Raw genomic sequence first — 22,593 nt, forward strand, 5'->3', positions numbered from 1 at the left:
ATGGACCAGAACCCCATTGTGCTAGGCACTGCACAAACATAGAACAAAGACTGCAATAAGATTGCAGTAAAAAAATTAATGCTTTTGTGACAGTCTATATCTCTATGTTCACCCTTTTTAAAAGACTATAAATTTTGTACAAAGCATGCTGTAATGATGTTAGGACTCACCACCACAGCGCCTCCTGCTGGTGACTCCGGCAACTAGCTCAGTCCAGTAGAGTGCCCCCTTCTGGTGGTGTCCCGTCTGTTGTCTGTCCCTCGGTTGGCAAGTGGACCCACGTTGCTCCCAACCTGTGGCATCCTCTTCAAGCCACTGCCCCTTAATCCATCCTCACCCCCTTCGGAGGGGGGGTGTCAATCAGCTGTCTTTCTGCACCCCAATGTGGGCAACTGCACCCCCAAAGTCACACCCCTCTTGGCAGGGGGTTGGTGCAGCCCTAATTGGCCACTCCCATCAGCCAGGTAAAAGGGAAGGGTGGGATCCAGGCCCGCCCACTACTCTGTGTTCCAACCCAGGGACCCTCTACTGGCAGCTATCCTGCCCTCCTCCTCTCCCTCCATCTGTCCACATCCCTGGACTACTTCCCCTTCAGCCCCTCACACCGGCTAGGCCCTTCCCCTCAGGGTCTGCAGCCTGGCAGACACTGTGTGGTTGGAATTCCCTTCTGCTCCCCCGGGCCTTCCCAGCACTGTACTGTCCCAGGTGCTAGTCTCCCAGCTCTGGATACAGACCTTACCCTCTCGAAGTCCTGGGATGGACTGCCTGCTCCCTCCCTGAGCAGCCTTTTTATAGGGCTGAGCCTGGCCCTGATTGGCTCCTAATAAGCCCTTCTTTAACTGGCTGCCCATCTGTGCAGGTGCACTGGCCTGCTGCAGCCCACACTCTCAGGGAGTGGGGCAGCTGCCCCACTACACATGCCTTGTGAGGTATCATTTGAAAATGCATAAGTGGCTGATCATTATTGTCTTGGTAAAATGTGTGTCAACATTATAGATAGTTACAAGATTCTACTGTATAATACTACTGAGATGTTACAAGTTTAGAAAAGCAGGCACAAACCAGTTTCTCAGTGACAAGAGTCAAATTGATGCTTCAGCCAGGTGTTAAAAAAATCAGATGAACTATCACCTGGTTAAGTTGCTCTTTGGCAGGAAAGAGGGTATGAGTGAGAAATCTACATTTTGGCAAAGAAACAGCTGAAGGTTCACATCCCCACAGATTTTCTGTCTCCTGAACCGCAGCTGGAGCTCATTTTCAAAGAAAAAGAACTATAAGAAAGTGGAACAGGTGCCCCAAAATATTCCTTCCTTTCTCTTGATCAACGGCAACTACAACACCTGAGGAACAAAGAAACAGCTTTGGACTGCAGGGGGGAAATTAGCTAGTAAGATTGCTAGAACATGTGGTGAGAGAGACTTTTTTTGCTTTAAATTCACGTAGCTTATTAAGTGAGGTATTAATTGTATTGTTGCCTTTTATTTCTTTGTAACCAATCCTGACATTTATGCCTCATTACTTGTAATCACGCAAAATCTTTTTCTGTAGTTAATAAATTTGTTTTATTGTTTTATCTAAATCAGTGTGCTTGGATTGAAGTGTTTGGGAAACTTTAGGGTAACAGTTTTGTACATAACATTTTCTTTTTAATAAAATATATTTTATTTTTATGAGCATATGTTATCCAGGAGAGGGCTGGGCAATACAAAAAAAGTCTGGGCCTGGAAATTAGCTGGTATTGCTCTGTAGTGTAATTCAGGAGTGGCTGGCACTCATGTAGTATAACTGGGAGTAATTTACATGCTGAAAGCTGTGAGAGAGGAGATCAGGAGTGATTGCTCCAACAGCAAAGCAGTGTAAAAGGTACCCCGTGCTGGAGAATTGAGGGGATGCAGCTGTCCATCAGTCCAGATTGTACCCTGGGTAATGTCATAGTGTCACAGCTGTAAATTGAGAAGGAAAGTTAACTTATTTTCTTCTAGTGAGAGTTCATTTCACTAGCTGACTGTGTGAATTTTTGATGTATCTAATTTTTTTTATGTAGGTAGGTATGTATGTATTTAGATGTGTATGATGGACACACATTTAATCATCTGCATTACTTTTATAGGATTTGTAGCTGAACAATTTCTGAACAACACAGCCACTCAGTTGACATACCATGGATTATGTGAGCTGACTTCAGCAGTTCAGGAAGGAGAACTTTGTGTGTTCTTCAGGAACAACCATTTTAGCACGATGACCAAATATAAGGTATGATTATTAACCTTTTCATTGATTTTTATTGTCTGTGTGTCAGCTGGAAAAAGGGAATTTGCACAGATTTGTAGCAATAGATGAAAAGGCTGCACTTCCTTACTGAATTTAAATGGTGCAGAAATATGATGCATTCCCAAATTAATACTATAAAAAGCACCTGTGTTTTAAGGTATGTGTCATATTTAGATTAAATTATTGTTTCTGATAACTTAGCACTGCTTTTTTAATTAAAATAAATATTTTAGCTTCTTATTATTGTATAGAAAAACCATTAATCTTCCCCCCCCCCCCAAAATAAAATTGTTATGCAGCATTAATGTAATTTAAGATCTTTGAGACAAGGTATTTTATTATTGGAATATGGATTATACAGGGTTTATACTCTTTTACTTTAATATTGTTATATTGCTGAATTTCTCTTCTTTGGATATGCTAACAATTAGGCAGATACTCTCATGAAGCAAATCATTGGACAGTGGCTGAAGTCTGGGTGACCTCTACCGCTTAACATGTTTAAAATACCACTTGTATTCCTGGGGGAATTCTACACCAGGAAATTAAAAATTCTGCACCACAATATTGCAAAATTCTACATATTTTATTTGTCAAAATAACACAATATAATCATGCCAGTTTCTATTATTTTGGTAGTTTATTTCAAAATACCTGTCAAGTATGTCTGTAACAGTACAGACAAAAAACAATCAGGAAATATTTATGACAAATAGATTCCTTACTAGGCATATTAATACATAGCTTTGAGTAATAATTCATATAAACTACAATACAGAAATGTATTTCTCACACCCTTCAGAAGCAGTGCAAAGGCTTGGAGGAGTCAGGGGTAATGGAGGAGCTGAGGGAGGGGGAAGTAATTACTGGGAAGGAGCCTGAGAGTGAACCTGGAGGGTTGTTGGGTGTGGGTGGGAGAAGTATGGAATAGGGAACTTTGGGGGTGGAGGGATTGTTAGGGAATTGGGGACCCTCCCCCATGCAGACCCTGACTGACCCCTAGCCTCTCCCATTCAGTCAGGCACATCTGCCCCTGTCCTCATGTGTCCCTGCACTACCTCCCCCCCTTCTCATGTGTCCATGCACCCCCAACAAACCTCATGTGTCCCTGCACCCCTACTTCCATTCAACCCTTGCATCAATCTGTCCCCCTCACTAGCCCTTTTGAACCCCAATGTGTGACCCTCCCCAGCAGCCTTATATGCCCTGCTCTCCTGTGCCTCCTCACCTGGCCCCATGGGCAGGGCACTTTGAGGAATACAGACTCCCTTCCTCCACCCCATCAGCTGCTTGCTGCTATGGCTGGTGAGCCGACTGCTCTCTCTTCTGATGCCACAGCAGCCCCTGGTGGGCAAAAGCCATAACTGCAGTGCCTCTCCAGCAGAGTGTATTTTCTGTGGAGGAAAAAAAATTCTGTGAGGAACATTAATTCTGCACACGCACAGTGGTGCAGAATTCCCCAGGAGTAAACTTGACCTGTCTGTACTAGAGTTTTTAAAAGATTAGTTAAAATGTTGGAGCTAACTTTTTAAAAATACACCTCTACCCTGATATAACGCTGTCCTCGGGAGCCAAAAAATCTTACTGCGTTATAGGTGAAATCACGTTATATCAACTTTTTTTGATCCGCCGGAGTGCACAGCCCCGCCCTCCCGGAGCGCTGCTTTACCGCATTATATCCAAATTCGTGTTATATTGGGTCACGTTATATCGGGGTAGAGGTGTACATTTTATCCTAGTCTAGACAAGCTCTATATGCGTAGACAACTTGACTAGCATGTAGCTAATGATGGGGTAAATGAGTTCAGTGCTAGGTATGACAACAGCCTAGCTGTTTATATTTGCAGAAAATTATGCAAACAGTGACTGGGATATAGCCGCCTCTAATTAGTTAGCAGCATCTAAAATTGTGGAAAAGCCAATGAACTTCAGAGATGAGAGGACTCTTGTCTGACATCTTCTCTTGAAATAAGAATTATAGGGATTTGAAATTTCTTTGTGTGTAGGAAAGGGTAAACTCTTTGTCCTACAAAGCAATTACATAGAGTGGAAGGTAGGCCACTTTTATTGGCCTTTTTCTGATATGAGGAAAGAAGTTGACGTTAAATTTGTAACCAGGCAAACAAGGCTACCATAGGAAACCAGAGGTAGACTAAGACTCAATGACTGTAGGGGTCACCTGCTCCATGGATGAAAGGATCTGTCTCATTCAGATTCAAAGTCACTTGTGGAGCACAATTGCTTTAAGACAATTTTACAAATTCCCAAAGGTTGCTGTGATTGAATTAACCATATGTGGTTACCCAGAAAGGGGCACTGTCAACTTTGAACTCAGTCAGCCCTTTGGGGAGAGAGGAGTGACCAGGTCTTTGGAGACAAAAGTTCAGAATGACAGAAGTCAGCCCCTGGATGGTTGATGAGGCTGAAAATTCTGACATGGAACTCTAGCTAAGTTCTCTCAACACAAGTTTGAATTTTAGTAAGTTTTACCTTTCTATATTAAAGCTTTGAAGTTGTGTATTAGTCAGATTTTAGTAAAGGAGCCTTCTTTTTTAATTCATGTATATTTATTGTGCCTTGTAAATAGTGCTAATAATTGCTAACTTTTTTTATTGCATTGTATTTAAGGACGTATCAGTTATTGTGTCTCTTGTAGACTGGAAACCATAAACTGGAGTACAGATTAAATGTACAGTGATGCTGGACTATATGATTGAGCACAGAATTTGACAGACAAAATCTCCTTTTTATCAATGTTAGTTTGTTTATTTAGAACCCAAACAATTTTACAAATCGTTACCATACTGTCCCAAAAATGCATCATTAATTACAAAAATGAACTTGTCACTTTTTAACATTAGTGATAAGGTACATTTCTTTTCAAATTTGGTCATACTGGTGAAGCAGTTGAAAAAGCCAGCTTGACTTTTAGATTGAATTTGTAGGTCTGACACTTTGAATAACTTTTTACTTGTAAGCTTGTTTGTCTCAAGTCACTTTTACTAACTTTTTAGAAAAAAAGACATGCTTTGAATTAAGTTAATGTGGAATACAGCAACAACCAATTGTTACAGAAGTTATGTTCTGCACTCTAAGCCAACAAGGGAGGAAGCTAAAGTAGGCCACCAGTGAGCTTGATAAGGGATTGGGGGGAAGACTGAATACTGGGTAGAAGTCTAGATGGAGCTAGAGTTGGGAAGCAAGATCTGCTGCTGAATTTTAATCTCTTCCTATAAGACTCCCCTCTCTCCTCTGTTGTGGGAAGGAAAAGTGGAATTTGTGCCTCAAAATTTTATCATAATCAAATTTAGTCAATTTGAGACTTCATTCACATCCCAACTATGCACAGAATACAAATATCATCTGTGAACAGGTTTAGTCATCACTGCTGATGACAGCAGATATTTAAAATTTTTGCAGCTAGAATTAAAGCCACAAAAATAGTAATATCTTCCATGAGGTGAGACATCCCTATGATTACAAAGATAGTGTCTCATAATATAACATAATATTCTAGGAGATCTTATAGTTTCCAGTTATGTTTGTGGCTTCATGCCCAATGAAAACTCTGAAGAAATGACAAATGTTTCCATCATTGTTACTGGTCTGTTACTTTCAAAATGTGAAAAACTCTGTATAAATCATTCCCTATGGAGCACTGAATAATTAGTGACCTGAATAAGCTGTGCAATTTTAAGACTTTAGATGCTACTTTTATTTATTTTTTTTTTTTTAAAAAAAATACAGCCTTGCAGATCATTGTAATGATGTTTGTAATGTGAACCAAAACATTGCAGGGAGGGTGGGGGTGATTTCTTGTGTGTGTTTGTGTGTGTAGGGGGATATTTAATAAGGCCTTTTTATTTAAAAAGGAACTGTCATACAAGCACTAACTGTTTTGAACAACAAATGAATGAGATTTAGAGCAATATTCCAATTAGAATCAGCCAATCACAACACAGAAAGTAATATTTAAAAAAGTAAAAATGCATTAAATTCACTTATGATATTGTAATTTACATTTTGAAGATGTTAAGTATGTTTCTGCTGTTCAGAATGGATTGAAGTGTCACTTTTTTTTAACTAGTGAAGTATAATATGAGACATTCTGTCCTCATATCCGCACATGGGAATAGTGTTGTTTTTAGCCAGAGACCAGTATTTGGATCAGAGTTCAAAACTTGGCTTTTCATTTTCATCCTGGGTGCTTTACCAGTTTAGCACACTTAAATACAGATTATATGGTGAGAGCACTTTAATACATGAAAATGCTGTGCCTCTGGGATTAAACACAACACCTTTTTAAATGACCAGCAATAATATAGTATGGTTTAGGACAGGAAATGAAGAATGCCTATTACTAAAAATACATTTCTAAGACTGAAAACAAATCTTATCTTAAATTCAATTTAAAATATCTGGAACTATCTTATGTTGTCAGTATATTTTACTTTCATCCTACTTATAGGTATCCAGCAAATGAAAGGTATTGTAGGCTTTGAAAATTGTGTTTAACATATAGCAATACAATAGAATCTCATGGATTTAGACTTCACTAAATTACACACTGTTCAGCAGTCTGTCCCCACTTTACTATGGAGATTTAACACCTGAATAACAGACTTGTAAAAATAAAGAAATTTAACAATACAAAATATTTGTGTTATTCCGTACATTAAATATTATTCAATATTTGAACATTCGCTAGTACTGTACACAAGTAAATACTCTTATAAATTATTAAGATTAAAGTATACCTATTTAATTATCAAAGTACATTTTGTGTTTCATTATCCTTGTTTTTAATTACTTACTTTTTACAAATTCACAGAGGACCCTCACCCCAGTCATTTCCATGAATTTGCGAGATTCCACTATATATTGTGTACATTTCATATCATTTTTAATTTTTGCCTTTTCATAATATAAATAGTAAATTACTTTTTCTGAGTGAAGTGTGATTGAATAATTTCCCAGCATGGGTTATTAAAGTCTAATGTGCACATTTACAAATCAACTATTTGTTTTCACATTTTAAAACGGAGTGAGCTAATAAAAGAGCTGTCCCAGTAGAACCGATAATTCATCCACGAAGGATCCCAGTAGGCACTTTGGAAATGTGCTAGAAAGCTTCATGAATAAAACGTGTTTGATTTCTAAGGATTTCTTAATTGGGAGCAGATTCCTTATCAATTGCTTATAATACTGTACATGCTGGCAATAATTGTGTACTGAACAATTCTTTCAAAGTATAATATGCTGTTACGTTCAGTTTGTGCATAATTAAAATATTCATAGACATACCTAGTATACATGTCCAAATCAGGTATTTATGTATGCATACAGATAATTAGTTGGGTAACGGCATGTGTGACCTATAGGCCCTGCACGTAAATTAGATATGTGCAGATAGATTGTGCATGCCTAACTTACTTCAAAAATGTGACTCAAATTTGTTTTATGTTAGACAAAAGCTGGCATGCTAATCGATACATTTACTATGTTATATATGTTCATCTCTGTTTATCTTGGTGGAAAGCAGATGTTACTTTCAAGGGAGTGTCTTAAAGATTTGAGGCTTATTATTTTCTAGAAAACTACTGCAGCGAATAATTTAAGCTAAAATACAGCTATAAAATAAATGAACAAGGTGCATGTTGATGCATTATACTTGTTTACACTTGCTAATTCAGAAAATCAGAAATTAACAGTGAGATATCAGTGGGTTATTGTTAGTGAGCCTCTAGTAAGTAAAGTCCAGCTTCAGTTTTAGTTCCCTTAATGTAAAATTCTTTAGTGCTTAGTATAAATAAATGTAAATAGTACAGTAGCATGACTTGGAATGTCTTGTATGCAAAACATTTCAAGCTAGGGTGTCAGTTGTTTCAACAGGAGTGACAAATGCTGTGGAATGCTGAATATCCCATCAGTTACTTTTGTGCCATTATATAGATTTAGATGTTTAACTTCAGGCACATAATGTTGAAAACTTTGGCCACAGTCTTTAACACTACTTTTTTTTCCCCCACATTGATGATCTCTAAAGGCTGGTAAGCCCTTTACTGAATGACTCACTTTTCCAGAAATTTAAACTGGCACTACAGAACATAAGAAACCTTGTTTGATTAGAAGAGTACAATGCAAATTCAGTTGTTTTTAAAACAAGAAGGGCCAATATAATGTATAGCTTTACAAGTCAGCTGGAACATTTTATAATCCCTTCAAAGGAAGTTAGTGTAGGGCATATATTTCTTATGATATAAAATTTGACAAGAAAGCATCTTAACTTCCAAATTATCAACAAACTAGTTATTTTTACATGAGACTTTTGGGAGACAATGAGAAAAGCATTCTTCTATATATGAGGTGATCTAAGCAGGAGGGTAGACACTATTGTAAAGGCCGCATACTGATGAAAACTAATCACATAGTCTTTGTTGTTGTTGTCATTGTGGCCACATTTATTTCTACTATATGAGTTTCAGTTATCTATTGAAACAAAATACAAGATGCTAAAAAATATGGTCATACAAATAAATAAAAACTGATCTGCTACTCAGTAACACAATCTGCTCTTAATGTTTATGCTTGACCTCCAAATCTTGGCAGCAGTAAGCCAGCGCTGCTTTCACGCATCAGATTTCTGTTCTAATTGAGAAGTGATAGAAATGTTTACTCTACAATTATGAGATGAACAAAACATTTAAATATAATTTAAGCCAACAGGATTTCTTTGGCTGAAGTGCAGTATAGTCAGCAGCAGAATTTTAAGGCTGTTGTAACTTGAAGGATGCATGATTGAATTGGTATAACTGAAAATGAGGATGTAACTTTTGTCGTACTTCCTAACACGTAGATATTATTGCTAGCTTCCAGTGCACAGAGTATGTTACAAACAGTTTTGGGGGAGATGAGTTTTGAGGTTCAAAAATCCACTATCTTTCTCATATTGTTCCCATGTTCAGTTTTATGTTCCTTCCCACTTACTGAGTGTGAAGCTAAACTTGCCAATATGCTACAAACGAGTAATAAAATACACTAGAGGTCTTGAAAATTAAATATTAAAATATTTATTCCATTCTGCAGTCTCTGCTACACCAGTGCAGAATGCTTGTCAGTCATTCTTGTCATGCAAGTGACACGGATCAATCAAATTGCTCCAAAAAATTTGGCCTCCAGGATTCTTGTTCACATACTGTCTCCTAAATTCTCCAGTTTTTGTTCAGAGTACATCATAAAAGTACCCTTTCTCTGTCATGGCTGAAAAATAAAAAAGTTACTCTGAGTCAACAAATACAATGAGAAAAGGGGACAAGAAATGTCTAACTTGCAGAGTGCCTCTTCAACCCACAGCTGCTGGGTCTATTTGCCTCTGTTGCTCTGAGGACTTCAAACCATCAGGTGACACTGACTTGGAGCTCCCTGCTGTTCCACGACCTTTGACTTCAAGATCAGCTAGGAGTTCTGACAGTCCTGTCTTGGCAGCAAAGAAACCTACAGAAGAGGTAGGAAATTCTGCTCAGTCTATTTCTAATTTCCAGAAAGGACACAATGCACCTCTGTTCTTTCTACTCAATTTAGTTTTCATTATAGATAATTCAGTTGTGGAAATGAGGTACAGACAAGACCTCTTACTCAGCCTACCATTAAGACAGAGAAACACCAGCTTCTTCTACAAAGGCTAGCACTATTTTTTTTTCTTTTTTTGTACCTACCTCCCAAGAGCATTACCTCAATTTCATCTCAGCCAAACTCTGATAAGGAAAATCTCACTGGGGACAACTATGAAGAGTTAATCATCCGATGATAAAAGTGCCTTCCTTTCTCTTATCCTCTGAGAACCTGGTAGAGGATGATGATGATAATAAGGTTGTTGAGTCTTCCATGTCTTAAGATGTACTGAAGGACTTAATAACTTCTGGATGAATTTCCTGTTTATGCTGAAATTATTACTAAAATGCGTAGAATTAAACCTGCTACTTATACATTGTTACAAGAGAACTCTAGCTTATAGTAGAGGAAGAAAAAGCTAAGAATGCAATTCATCTGTGTCTATCAGAAAATATCTTTGTAACATGCTCGTGACATTGAATTTGCCTTTCCTGCTAATGCTACCAAGCTTAAGCTCCCCAGTATTAATGTGAAATGCTGGTTCTCAGTCCTCAAAATAGTTTGTGGTGGCTGCTTGGATCCCATTGAAGTAAAAGCCCGCCCCACGATCTACTTGAAAGAGTTGATTAAGTCCTTATAAAATCTTATGGGTCTACATCAACCCATCTAACCATCTCAGTTCATTCTTTCTACATAGCCTACATACCTAATAAAATGGTAGAAAGGAGAGCTCTTGGCTTCTCCTGAAACAGCTGCTGCTTCTTCTCTCCACAAATTGTCAATTCATTATAGTTTATCCTCCTCTTACCTCTATGATATGAGCTCAGAATGTTTTTTGTTTTTTTTTAACCACCCCTTATTATGGATTTCCTTGCATTGTTGAGAAGAGTCCCCATGGCTTTGCTTTTGGACAAGATACTAAATCACTGCTTAATTCAAGCTTGTGCTCTTTCTGTATAGGGAGGGACATGTTTTCAGGGAGACTTTATAAAGCCACGAATGACCTTGCTGAAAATGTCTCATCAGCTAAACAGAAAGTTCAGGCCTTGCAATAGGCCCAAACATTATTTTTAGTAATCTTGCTCTTTGGTGGTAAACCAAGCAGGAACAATTACTGAAATCAGATCCTGTTGTCCCGTATAAACAAAGATGAAGTTGGGAAATTAAATTCTGTCCTTTCTGGGAAATCTGACCATTAAGGTGTTTCAGAGATACAGGCCAGGATTCTTGTATTTCAAAATCACTGAAGTCTCCTCGCTTCCAGCTACTGGGCCCACTTTGTAATGTTCCAAGGCTCTTAGTTTCTGGACCTCCTCACCACTCTACATTTTAAATCATGCTTCTGTATTTAGGAAAGACTCTTAGCCATGTTGAAGCATTTGCAGGATATTCAAGAAACTGCCCCGATTTCCTCAGTGGAGAAATTCTTATTCCATTTATTATCATATCCCTAAAAAGTCAGAAATCTGTCCATTCTGGACAAGCAGTGGTTAAATCACTACATCATTACTTTTTCAATCCAAGGAGGTTCAAAATGGAGTTGGACTCTAATCCTAGCTAAAAATCCGAGCAACTCTGTGGCATCTGAGGGCCTTCGAGACTATTTTCTGTATGTGCCAAATACACAAAGTCACAACTATGAAGTTTTGCCTTAAGGTCTCGCATCTGTCCTGTTGTATCCTCCAGTTGGATTTAGTGTAATCTCTGCAAGTTTTAATTATCTTTACTGCAGCAGTACTGTAATAGCTGACAGGAGGAGAGGGAAGTGATGGTGGTAGTCATACTGCTGTACTGTGTGAAAGGGGCTCTATCTTCTGGGTTTCCTAATATCTAGCCCCCAGGTTGTGGCCTGGGCTGCCTTTTTTTTTTTTTTTTTTTTTTGGTCCCATGTTCTCAAAGCCTTATATTTTGAGACCTGGCTACTAATAGCCAGTACAGATTAGCCATCTTTAAATCACAATTATAGCAAATGGGTAATCTCCCAAAACCTGAAGCTACCTGAATATTGGAATGCTAACCTTTTTGTAAGTTAGTACAGGAGTTTGCAGTGGTAATCTTTTTGAAAGAACAATTCTTGATAGCTTTGGTAACTTAAACATGTCAACCTTGCTATAAAGCTTTTGAGTGTTTGGGTTGTTCCCAAAACTCAACATCATTCTTGAATTTTGAGGTTGAGATGCAATTGATTTACTGTATTTCAAAGAAGCCTGAAATATATGCTCATCTCCAATTACCCTTGATGACACAATGCACTTAAGTTACCTGAGTGGCTGATTCGAGCCTGGCTGTAGCCTACATAACCCTAATAAATAAATACAATTGTTAATAATTTAACATAATTTCAAATATAAGAATTTTAATTATATACGAATTTTGAAGTGTCTGTATTCTGCTAAAATCATTCAGAATAAAGAAAAGACAGAGGTACTAATTTTTTATAGGATCCAGTTTTTAATTGTTAACTCTAATGGATTTACTTTAAATGCTCAGAAAATTAATCCAACACTCAAAAAGTAAATTCTGTAAGGAGAGGATATGGTGTTTTTCATAAAAAATTAAGGTAGAATCTCTTTAAGTGCAAAATGGAACTCAGCTTTAACTATGGAGTTGAGTTGTAACTAGGGTGACCAGATGACAAAGATGAAATATCAGGACGCAGGGGGGCGGAGCAAAAATAAAAGCCGGTGGCGGAGCCAAAAAAAAAAAAAAAGCCGGAGAGCCCCTCCTCCGCCCCCCAGCCGCAGTGGCACAGCCTCGTCTGAACCCAACTCTTGGCTCTGACCCCGGATACACCCCCAGCTCCCCCATCCCCTTACTCCCGGTCCCAGCTTGGGCTCCGAGCTCTGCAGCTGAGCTGTGCTCTGGGCCCCTCCTGCAGCTCCCGGCCCAGCCGCTCCTGGGCTCCATCGCTCAGTCCGGCCTCACAGCAGGGGCTGCTCCGCCCCGCCTGGGACACTCGCCCTGGGCAGCCCCGACCCGGCCATGGGGAGCTCTGGGACCCATCCAGGCAGGGGGTGAACCAGGCAGCCAGGCCTGGGCCCAGCCCCTTCCGGCAGGAGCATGTCCACCCCATGGTTGTCTCCACTCCCTGCCCACCCGGGCCCTGCCCGCTCTGTGCTGCCCCTGGCCCCACCACGCTGTCCCGCAGGCTTCAGGGCTGGAGTAGCCTCCACGCTGCGGTCCTGGCCCTGGCCATGGCCTGTGTGCAAACCTGGGAGGGAGGAGGAATGCCATGTGCTTGGGGAAGAGGCGGGACCAAGGCGGGGATTTGAGGAGGGATCCAGTGGGGGAACGAGGAGGCGGAGTGGGGAGGGCGAGAGCAGAGGGCAAAATTGCTTGTTTGTCCAGTGTCCCGACCGAACATCAGTCAGGACGTGGGACAAACAAGCAAATATCAGGACAGTCCTGATAAAATCGGGACGTCTGGTCACCCTAGTTGTAACTAGTGCTTCCATAGTGGAATATAAATATTTTTTTAAAAACTTATTTTTTCCAACCAAGTATAGTGTATTGTCATATGAGACCAAAATGCAGGAGAAGTGGTGGGATTTAAATTTCTTAGGTTATTTCAGCTAACGTGCATTGCAGAGGTGACTTGTTGCATTTCGTGGCCTTGTTTACGTTAGAGAAATTTTAGCTTTGCATGCACAGTTGCATACACTAGCAACCTCATCTCCACATAAAGTGCTTGCAGCAGCTCACAAAGAGTACTAGCTGGAACTGGGGATGCTGCCGCAACCCCTGACTTGAAGTTGTTTCCATTATCTACAGGGTTCACAGTTTGGGTCTCGGCAGTTCCACTACTCAAGTTATTCCAGCATCCCTGACTAGCACTGTGGCAGTTGCTCATGCTCAGAGCAAAACTCACCACCATTGTACTCTGTGTCAGATCAGTGTGCTCCACTGCAGTGCTAAAACAGTCTGACTTTGTTGGCGTTGAAGCTGCACCAGTTCAATATAACTGTTCCACCAAATCCCAAGTTTCCTCAAGCCTGCTCATTTAACTTGTAAAATCATGCTTATATCTATTGTTGCATAAAGACAACTTACAAACGTATCCAATTTCCATTTTTCAGAAGTCACTTGGGTACTTAGGCTCCTAGGTCACTTATGGTCTTCTGAAAACTTTACTCAGTTTGTATGTGTATACACATTTAGACACTTTACATTTTACAAATAGAAAACTGGATGAAGCAGTAAATAGAAATTGGCTTGGAGCTGTGGGATAGTTGCCTGCGGTTCAGTGTGAGTGCAACAGTTTTCAGCGAATGTTGTTTGTAGACATAGTGAACTGTGATTTCCCAAAATAGGATGGATACTATGGATTCTCTGCAATGTTGCATTCTGCATTGGGTGTTCATCCATAGTGCAAGTTGCACTGATATACTTAGGTAGTTTAGACACAACACACACATGCTAGCAGGTTTTTTTTTTTTTTTTTTTTTTTTTTTTTTTTTTTTAAGAATAGAATCCTACACTGGCTACAGAATGAAGATGTCATCTGGACTGTCTTTTGCACCTGTTTAACAGAGTCCTTGACATATGAACACAAAAAGAAACAAAATGTAGAGGAAAACATAAGCTTTGCACTGTTTGCCCTATATGATGACAGGGAACCATGTTGTATATTACTGTTTGGAGAGTTAAACAATATTAAAATATCAGTCTTATTGATATCCTCGCACTTTGTGCTTTTATGCAATATATAGACATCTCTTGATATTTTATTTTAATTTCATGTTGATAACTACAGTGTCACTTTAATTAGTCAATGTGTTAAATGACCCGTGACTGCAAAAGTATATTAACAAGCATTCTTCAGTCAATAATATATTTTTAGTTTTCAGTCACATCCTTCGCATTAAAAGGAAGACATTAATAAATACAGCAACAGCAATTGTAAGAAGGGAGCTAATATTGCCTTTGTCAGAGGTTTAACATGAGAGAGTAAAGAAATTGTTTCCCTCTCCAAAGAACTGGATTTTGTTTTATCTGTTTATAAAAGTTCTAATACTCTGGATGTCACACGCAGACCTTTTATAATTTGTTCAAATTTACACACAAAAACTACCAGTGCAAGCCTAATTTGATGAATAGAGTTTGGAACATATAAGGAATATAGGCTTGTATAACTTAAGTCTTTTAGCCAAATTTTAATGTTCCTGCTATGGAAAACTGTATTATTAAAATCTAGTGTATATGATTCTTCATACTCTGTTACCTGACATTGCTTATTAAGTTAAAAGCTTAAATGAATATTGTGATGTTTTCTTTGTGCATGTTTCTGCTTGTGTTCATAGAGATGTTATACTGTGTGTGTGTGTGTGTGTGTGTGTGTGTGTGTGTGTGTGTGTGTGTGTGTGTGTCAATTGGTGGGAAAATTCCAATTTATTGCATAAAATAATAGGGAGAATATATTGGCAATTCTATAAAACTAAAGACAGTTTCCTAATCACTTTGAGGATAATTTGCACCAGTTTTTGGGGAGTTTTTTTGGTACATTTACACTTGAACATTCATCTCTTCTGTCCCCTAGCCTTAACTTTCTAACAACTTTTTGTTTTGTGGCCTTTGATTGTGCAATAGTATTTTAAAACTGTTAAAGATGTGATTTTTTTTTTTGAGATTTGCTTCTGCTTTCCATTACACAGATAATAAGTACAGCAAATGATAATCCCCCAAATCAAGGAAAAACAGGACTGTAATGAGGGGCTCTGGTAAGATATCTTAGTTCAGTTGGACTGTTTCCCTTTGATATGACTGCTTACGCACTCTGTTTGCTTTACAGAAAAGTAACAGGAAACTAATTTCCTGCATGGACTGTCAAGTTTGTTTTGTGGTGATTTTATGTAGGTTAAAAAGATATTTTCTTTCTGTGTTAAGAAATCTGCACAGTATTTATCCAAATTCTACATATACATCATAGAGACACTTACAATTTTTCCTTTTTAAGCATCAATAGATTTATCTCTGTAAAAGTAGTGAGCTATTTGTGTCTGAGAGATTAGACACAACATTAATGCCATTTGGCACTGAATATCATTTAAATTGTTCAAATACTTTTGCTTGTCTGGTAATAGTACTTCTTTTAAGTACTATTTTTATTCTTAAAGATCAGGACCATCAAATCAAACGTTTATAGTACTTTCAAAAAACAAGTATACTTCTCTCTCTGTCTTTTTCTCAATTGTCTGATAGTTACTTTAACTAGATACTCAACTATATTATTTCCAAAATAATTGTTTGTTCAGCTCAATATATAGAAATTTTGTAATACTCCATGGATCCTGATCCAGATATCATTGAAGTCAATGGGAATATTTCCATTGACTTCACTGAGCTCTGGATCAGGCCCTTCAGGACAGAGTGTAGTTTTACTTTTCAGTTTTCCAGGCTGACTGAAATTTGCTTATTGGCCTTATAATATATAAACAAAACAGAAATTACTGTGTAAAAATTTTTATAAATCACTTTTATAACAAGTAATCAGTGTATGGAATTAATTGTTAGAAGTGTCATGCAAACCAATAGAACCAATAGGTGCATTGCCAATCAATACATAAAGGTAACTGCAAGAAGAAATGTAAAAGTAGTATATTCATGTTAACAGAGTACTTGTTGTTTGACATACCACAGCCTATGCTCATTGTCCTTGCATTTATCAGATTATTTATCTACAAACAGAAAAGTATTGGATGGTTCCTCAGACAAACATTATTAAAACTTGCACTTGAGCCTTTTATGTATGAGCTAAATTGTGTGCATATGGCCAAGATCACAGAGTTCAAAAAAGAATTAGATAAATTCATGGAGGATTGGTCCATCAGTGGCTATTAGCCAGGATGGGAAGGAATGGTGTCCCTAGCCTCTGTTTGTTTGCAAGAAGCTGGGAATGAGCAACAGGGGATGGATCACTTGATGATTACCTGTTCTGTTCATTCCCTCTGGGGCACCTGGCATTGGCCACTGTTGGAAGATAGGATAATGGACTAAATGAACCTTTGGTCTGACCCAGTAGGGCAATGGTCCCCAATTCAGTGCCCGCGGGCGCCATGGCGCCTGCTGGGACATTTATGTGTGCCCACCTAGTGCCCAGCAGGGGAGAGAAGCCGCGGCCCTGCGCCTGCCGGGGACAGAGAACTCGGGGGCTGCAGGCACCGGTGTTCTCTGTCCTCGCGGCTTCTCTCTTCTCTCTGGAATCATATATTATGTAATAATAAATATGATTTTTTTGTATTATTTAATGAACAAATACAAAATAAGCCTTGAAAAATTGTTGATGCCTGCCATGCTGTTCAGAAAACCTGAATGTGCTACTGGCCACAAAAAGGTTGGGGACCACTGCAGTAGGGCCATTTTTATGTTCTTATTCTTATGAATATATGAAGGCTTAGAGTTCCAGGATAAATATTTAATATTTCATAATTATTCAATAGGCTTAGTATCTGCTAAAAATAAATATCATTTGTGTGCCTGTGACTAATTTTTTAAACCCTTCTCTTCTATACCCTTTCTGATAACAGCTATTACTGCAATATATAGTAATGTTCACTGCTAGCTTTATAGCCCTTGAAATGTATATTTCTAAAACATTACTGTATCAGACTGTCTTCATCTTTGTATTTTTTTAATTTCATATTTTTATAAACAGTGAATTCTTAACATTCGATCACAATTCAGATAAAAACATCCATACTAATTATGTATAATGCATTGTAGACTCTCAGCAAGCATGGCCCAAAAAGCAGGCCACAATTACTTAAATAGATTGATCACATGAACTAGAAACTTCTTGTGTTCCAGACATATATCCTTATGCCATTGACTATGCTGTTACAACCCAATCTCATCATTATTTCTGTTTTCAAGATCAATAGCTTCAAAATACAATTCACCAGTCAATAAAAATTGAATTGCCTGTGTACATGGCTCTTAAAAAATTGCAGGATTCTTGAAACCTCTCCCCTTTATGACATCAATTTGAGTTGTTATGAGAGGTTGTAATAGAAATATATGAGAAACGACACCCAACAGAATGGCAGTACATTCAACTAATATACAAGAATTGAGTTCAAGAAAGAGTTTTGCTTCCAGATTCAGATCCTTGGTGAATGCATCCTCATTCTCAAGGAGATTAGATTAAAATATGCTAGTATTCACCTGTCAGATTAAACTATTGGGCAATATTTGCAATTTAAATTTTTTCTTTTAGCTTGGAAAGGGGGAAGACATGATCACAGTTCTTATAAAAGAAGATAGGAAGAAAATTACAATACAGAGGATAGGAATTAATTTCAGTTTCATCTATTATATGACAATCTTCTCCACTATATTGTTGCCAGAAACATGCTAAGACTACCTCATAAATCAACTGTACATTTGTATTACTGGTTATACACCACAAATTTCAGATTGTCACTGTCTCAAGTTAAAAACAATATTTCCAGTATTGCAGTTCCTGTGTTGCTATGTAAAGACTGATGCTCCATTTAGTTCAGTAGCCAAATTATGGCTATAACACAGGAGCAGCACAACTGACAGTACATGATGGTCAAGCCTGACCTTGCTTTTGTGGTTTGCTCATTGCCTCTCAGTGCCATATGCAAGATTGGCACTCATTTCCCTCTTGACACCAAAGACGACCTGAACAATGGCAATATACATAAAGGCCTCTAGGGAGTTGTTTTTGGGTAACTGCAGAATAATTAAAATCATGAGATCTATTTAAGTTGGACCTATAACTGACAGGTGGCTAGAAGAAGACTTTCCCCATCTTCCTGCAACTAGTAGTTATTTATCCCATTTTGTGCTTTGCTTAGCTTTGCTCATGTGAACCAGTTTATTTTTGAACTAGCCAATTGCAGTGATCCTGCTTAGATGGATCAGTAAAATCCAAAGTAGTTTCTCACCTTAGAGCAGGAAATAGTGTATTAAAATGTTTGTCTTATTATAAGGTAAAATATCTGCAATTTGAAGATAATCATGATTTATATACACCTATTAAATTGCAGTTTTTAAAGCAAAAGAAAAAAAAGAGTAGCGAATATTTTCTTCAAGCTTGAAACAGTTCTCCAGCATCAAATAAATAGTTTAACAAATGTTTAGTTTTAGTCTAATAGGGAACAGCTACACAGGAATAAAAGATCCATGCCATGGCTCTAGCTGGCCTAGGTCAGCTGTGGGGCTAAAAATTACTGTGTAGATGTTTGGACTCGGGCTGGATCCCAAGCTCTGGGACTCACAACCGTCGCAGGGCTCAGGCTCCAACCCAAGCCCAAATGTCTACACCGAATTTTTTCAGCCCTGGAGCCCAAGCCCTGTAAGTCTGAGTCAGCTGACCTGGGCCACCTTTGGGTTTTCTATTACTGTGTAGACATATCCATAGAGGTTATGAAATATTTTTTAATATTGATAATTGGATAACTGAACTTGTCACAAAAATCTTTTACTGTTCAAAGACCCCTAAAATGTCCCCTTAAAAAAACAGAAATCATCCTTCCTGTTTGAAGAACATCTCTAAAGCATGTAAATAGTCAAGTATTTTTCTCAAGTTGTACTTCATATTGTGTCATTTTAGAAGATTTATTTACACCTTTATTTGCCTTTCTGAATAAAATCTGCAACTTCATTTAATGTGAGCCAATACTTCATTAAAAAATGAACTAGTGTACTATATCAATTAAAACCGGATGGTTGTAATAAATAAAGGATCAAATACATTTGTACAAGGGTTCAAAGATGGAATATGTTAGGGCTATCAAGCGATTAAAAAAATTAATCATGATTAATCGTGTGATTAATCACAGTGTTAATAATAGAATGCCATTTATTTAAATATTTTTGGATGTTTTCAACATTTTCAAGTATACTGATTTCAGTTTTAACACAGAATATAAAGTGTACAGTGCTCACTTTATTTTTATTACAAATATTTGCACCACAGAAAACAAAAGAAATAGTATTTTTCAGTTCATTCAATACAAGTACTATGGTTCAATCTCTTTATCATGAAAGTTGAACTTACAAGTGTAGATTTATGTACAAACAATAACTACATTCAAAAATAAAACAATGTAAAACTTTAGAGCCTAAAAGTCCACTCAGTCCCGATTCTTGTTCAGCCAATCGGTCAGATGAACGAGTTTGTTTACATTTGCAGGAGATAATGCTGCCCACTTCTTGTTCACAATGTCACCTGAAAGTGAGACCATGGCACTGTTTTAGCCAGCATTGCAAGATACTTACATACCAAATGCACTAAAGATTCTTATGTCCCTTCATGCTTCAACAACCATTCCAGAGGACATGCTTCCATGCTGAGATGGGTTCTGCTGAATAATGATCCAAAGCAGTGAGGACTGACGGATGTTCATTTTCATCAGCTGAGTCAGATGCCACTAGCAGAAGGTGTTTTGTTTTTTGTTTTTTGTTTTTTTTTCCTGTTTTGGGTTCTGTAGTTTCCGCATCGGAGTGTTTCTCTTAAGACTTCTGAAAGCATGCTCTATACCTCATCCCTTTCATGTTTTGGAAGGCACTTCAGATTTTTAAACCTTGTGTTGAGTGCTGTAACTATCTTTAGAAATTTGACATTGGTACCTTCTTTGCATTTTGTCAAATCTGCAGCGAAAGTGTTCTTAAAATGAACAACATGTGCTGAGTCATCATCCGAGACTACTATAACATGAAATATATGGCAGAAATGCAGGTACAGTAGAGCTGGAGACATACAACTCTCCCCCAAGGCATTGTCACAAATTTAATTAATGCATTGTTTTTTAAATAAGCATTATCAGCATGGAAGCATGTCCTCTGGAATGGTGGCCGAAGCATGAAGGGGCATATGGATATTTAGCATATCTTGCCTGTTCTCATTTTCTAGTGACACTGTAAATAAGAAATGGCAGTATTATCTCCCGTAAATGTAAACAAACTTGTTTGTCTTAGCAATTGGTTGAACAAAAAGTAGGACTGAGTGGACTTGTAGGCACTGAAGTTTTGCATTGTTTTGTTTTTAAATGCAGTTACGTAACAAAAAAAATCTACATTTGTACGTTGCTCTTTCACAATAAAGAGATTGCACTGCAGTATGAAGTGAATTGAAAAATACTGTTTCTTTTGTCCTTTTTATAGTGCAAATATTGGTAATAAAAATAATAATATAAAGTGAGCAGTTTATACTTTGTATTCTGGGTTGTAATTGAAATCAATATATTTGAAAATGTAGAAAAACATCCAAAAATATTTAATTTCAATTGGTATTTTATTGTTTAACAGTGTGATTAAAACTGCGATTAATTGTGATTCATTTTTTTGAGTTGATCTCATGAGTTAACTGCGATTAATCTGCAGCCCTAGAATATATATATTTTATCACTTGTACATAAAACAATTGTGTAATGTATATCTGATGCAAAACTTGGACAGAAACTGAAATTTTGTCTAACTTTTTCTGAATTTCAGTATTTTTGGTGACTTTGGGAGAGATTTTTTTTCTCAGTTCCATAGTTTTCCTAGACACCTTCCCTTCACTCAACCATTGTTGTAGGACAAGTTATTTCTCACCATCTCAGGCATTACTCTAGACTCTTGAAATATTGCTCCAAACTGTTTTCTAAGGTGGCACTCCTTGGTTATAACATTAGAATGCAGAAAAGTGAATTGCAGTGAATTGATCAATAGTAGCCATATAAAACTTCAGCAGTGTGGGAGTTTAACCTGCTGAATAAATATAATTCAAATTTCTACAATGCATTTGCATTTAACAGACTTGTCTATATTATTTTAAGATGTGCATTCCTCTTTCAATTTGTTTTTCTAATTACAGTAATATATATTATGACAGATTATACTGCATTATTTAAAACAGCGGATGGAAATATAAAACTTTTTTGGTTTGGTTTTATCCAGTTTGAAAAAGTTCATGAACATAATCATGTTGGTACATTAATTTTGTTAGAATAAATGGGCCTGAGAGTCAAAAGTGTTAACGTGCCCCTGTAATTGTCCAGCATTAAACAATTTTAAACAAGGTTTGAGATACAGCCCCCTCAGCCTTCTTGGTACCATGGCAAACACATCATTAAACATCCTTTTAACCTTTTATTAAAGATACAGAAAAGAAACTTAAAACATTTGAAATATTAAGTATTAAATAAGGCTTTCATTTTAAAGTAGCTTGATCCCTATAGCTGGAGAGAGTTTTTAAAAAGGAACCTACCCCTGCCACCACCCTTGTTTCACTATCATTTAGGCCATTGCTATGCTATGTAGTGCCATAGCTGTGTTTGGTATAACATCATAGTGTAGATACAGGCTACAGTGATGGAAGGTGTTTTTGCTTTGCTACAGGAACGCTACCTCCCCAAGCAATGGTAGCTAGGTTAATGGAAGCATTCGTCTGTCAACCTAGCTTCATCTATCGTAGGGGCTAGGTTGGCATTGCTATGGCAGTTGGGGGATGTGGATTTTTTAACCTAAATTTTACATGTAGACCAGGCCTTAGATGGTATTTAAAATGGTAAAAACTGTCCTTTCTGGAGAAAAGAGAAGTTAAACAGTAATAAGTCACCAGGACAAGATGGTATTCACTCGAGTTCTGAAGCAATTCAGATATGAAATTGCAAAACGCCTAACTATGGTATGTAACCTATCACTTAAATCAGCCTCTGTACCAGATGAGTGGCAGATACCTAATGTGATGCTGATTTTTTT

General features: G+C 37.7%; 1 protein-coding gene across 4 annotated transcripts in view; it reads left to right on the top strand.

Annotated features, from left to right (window-relative positions):
* MINDY2 (MINDY lysine 48 deubiquitinase 2) overlaps positions 1 to 22,593 on the top strand; it is a 96,353-nt gene that overhangs the window by 59,788 nt on the left and 13,972 nt on the right. For all 4 annotated transcript variants that reach the window (XM_030579029.1, XM_030579025.1, XM_030579028.1 and 1 more), the window contains exon 6: positions 2,111 to 2,253. In XM_030579029.1, the coding sequence (XP_030434889.1) occupies positions 2,111 to 2,253 (143 nt within the window). The remainder of the gene's footprint in view (positions 1 to 2,110; positions 2,254 to 22,593) is intronic.

This window comes from Gopherus evgoodei, chromosome 10, assembly GCF_007399415.2.
Source record: "Gopherus evgoodei ecotype Sinaloan lineage chromosome 10, rGopEvg1_v1.p, whole genome shotgun sequence".
Taxonomy (NCBI): domain Eukaryota; kingdom Metazoa; phylum Chordata; order Testudines; family Testudinidae; genus Gopherus; species Gopherus evgoodei.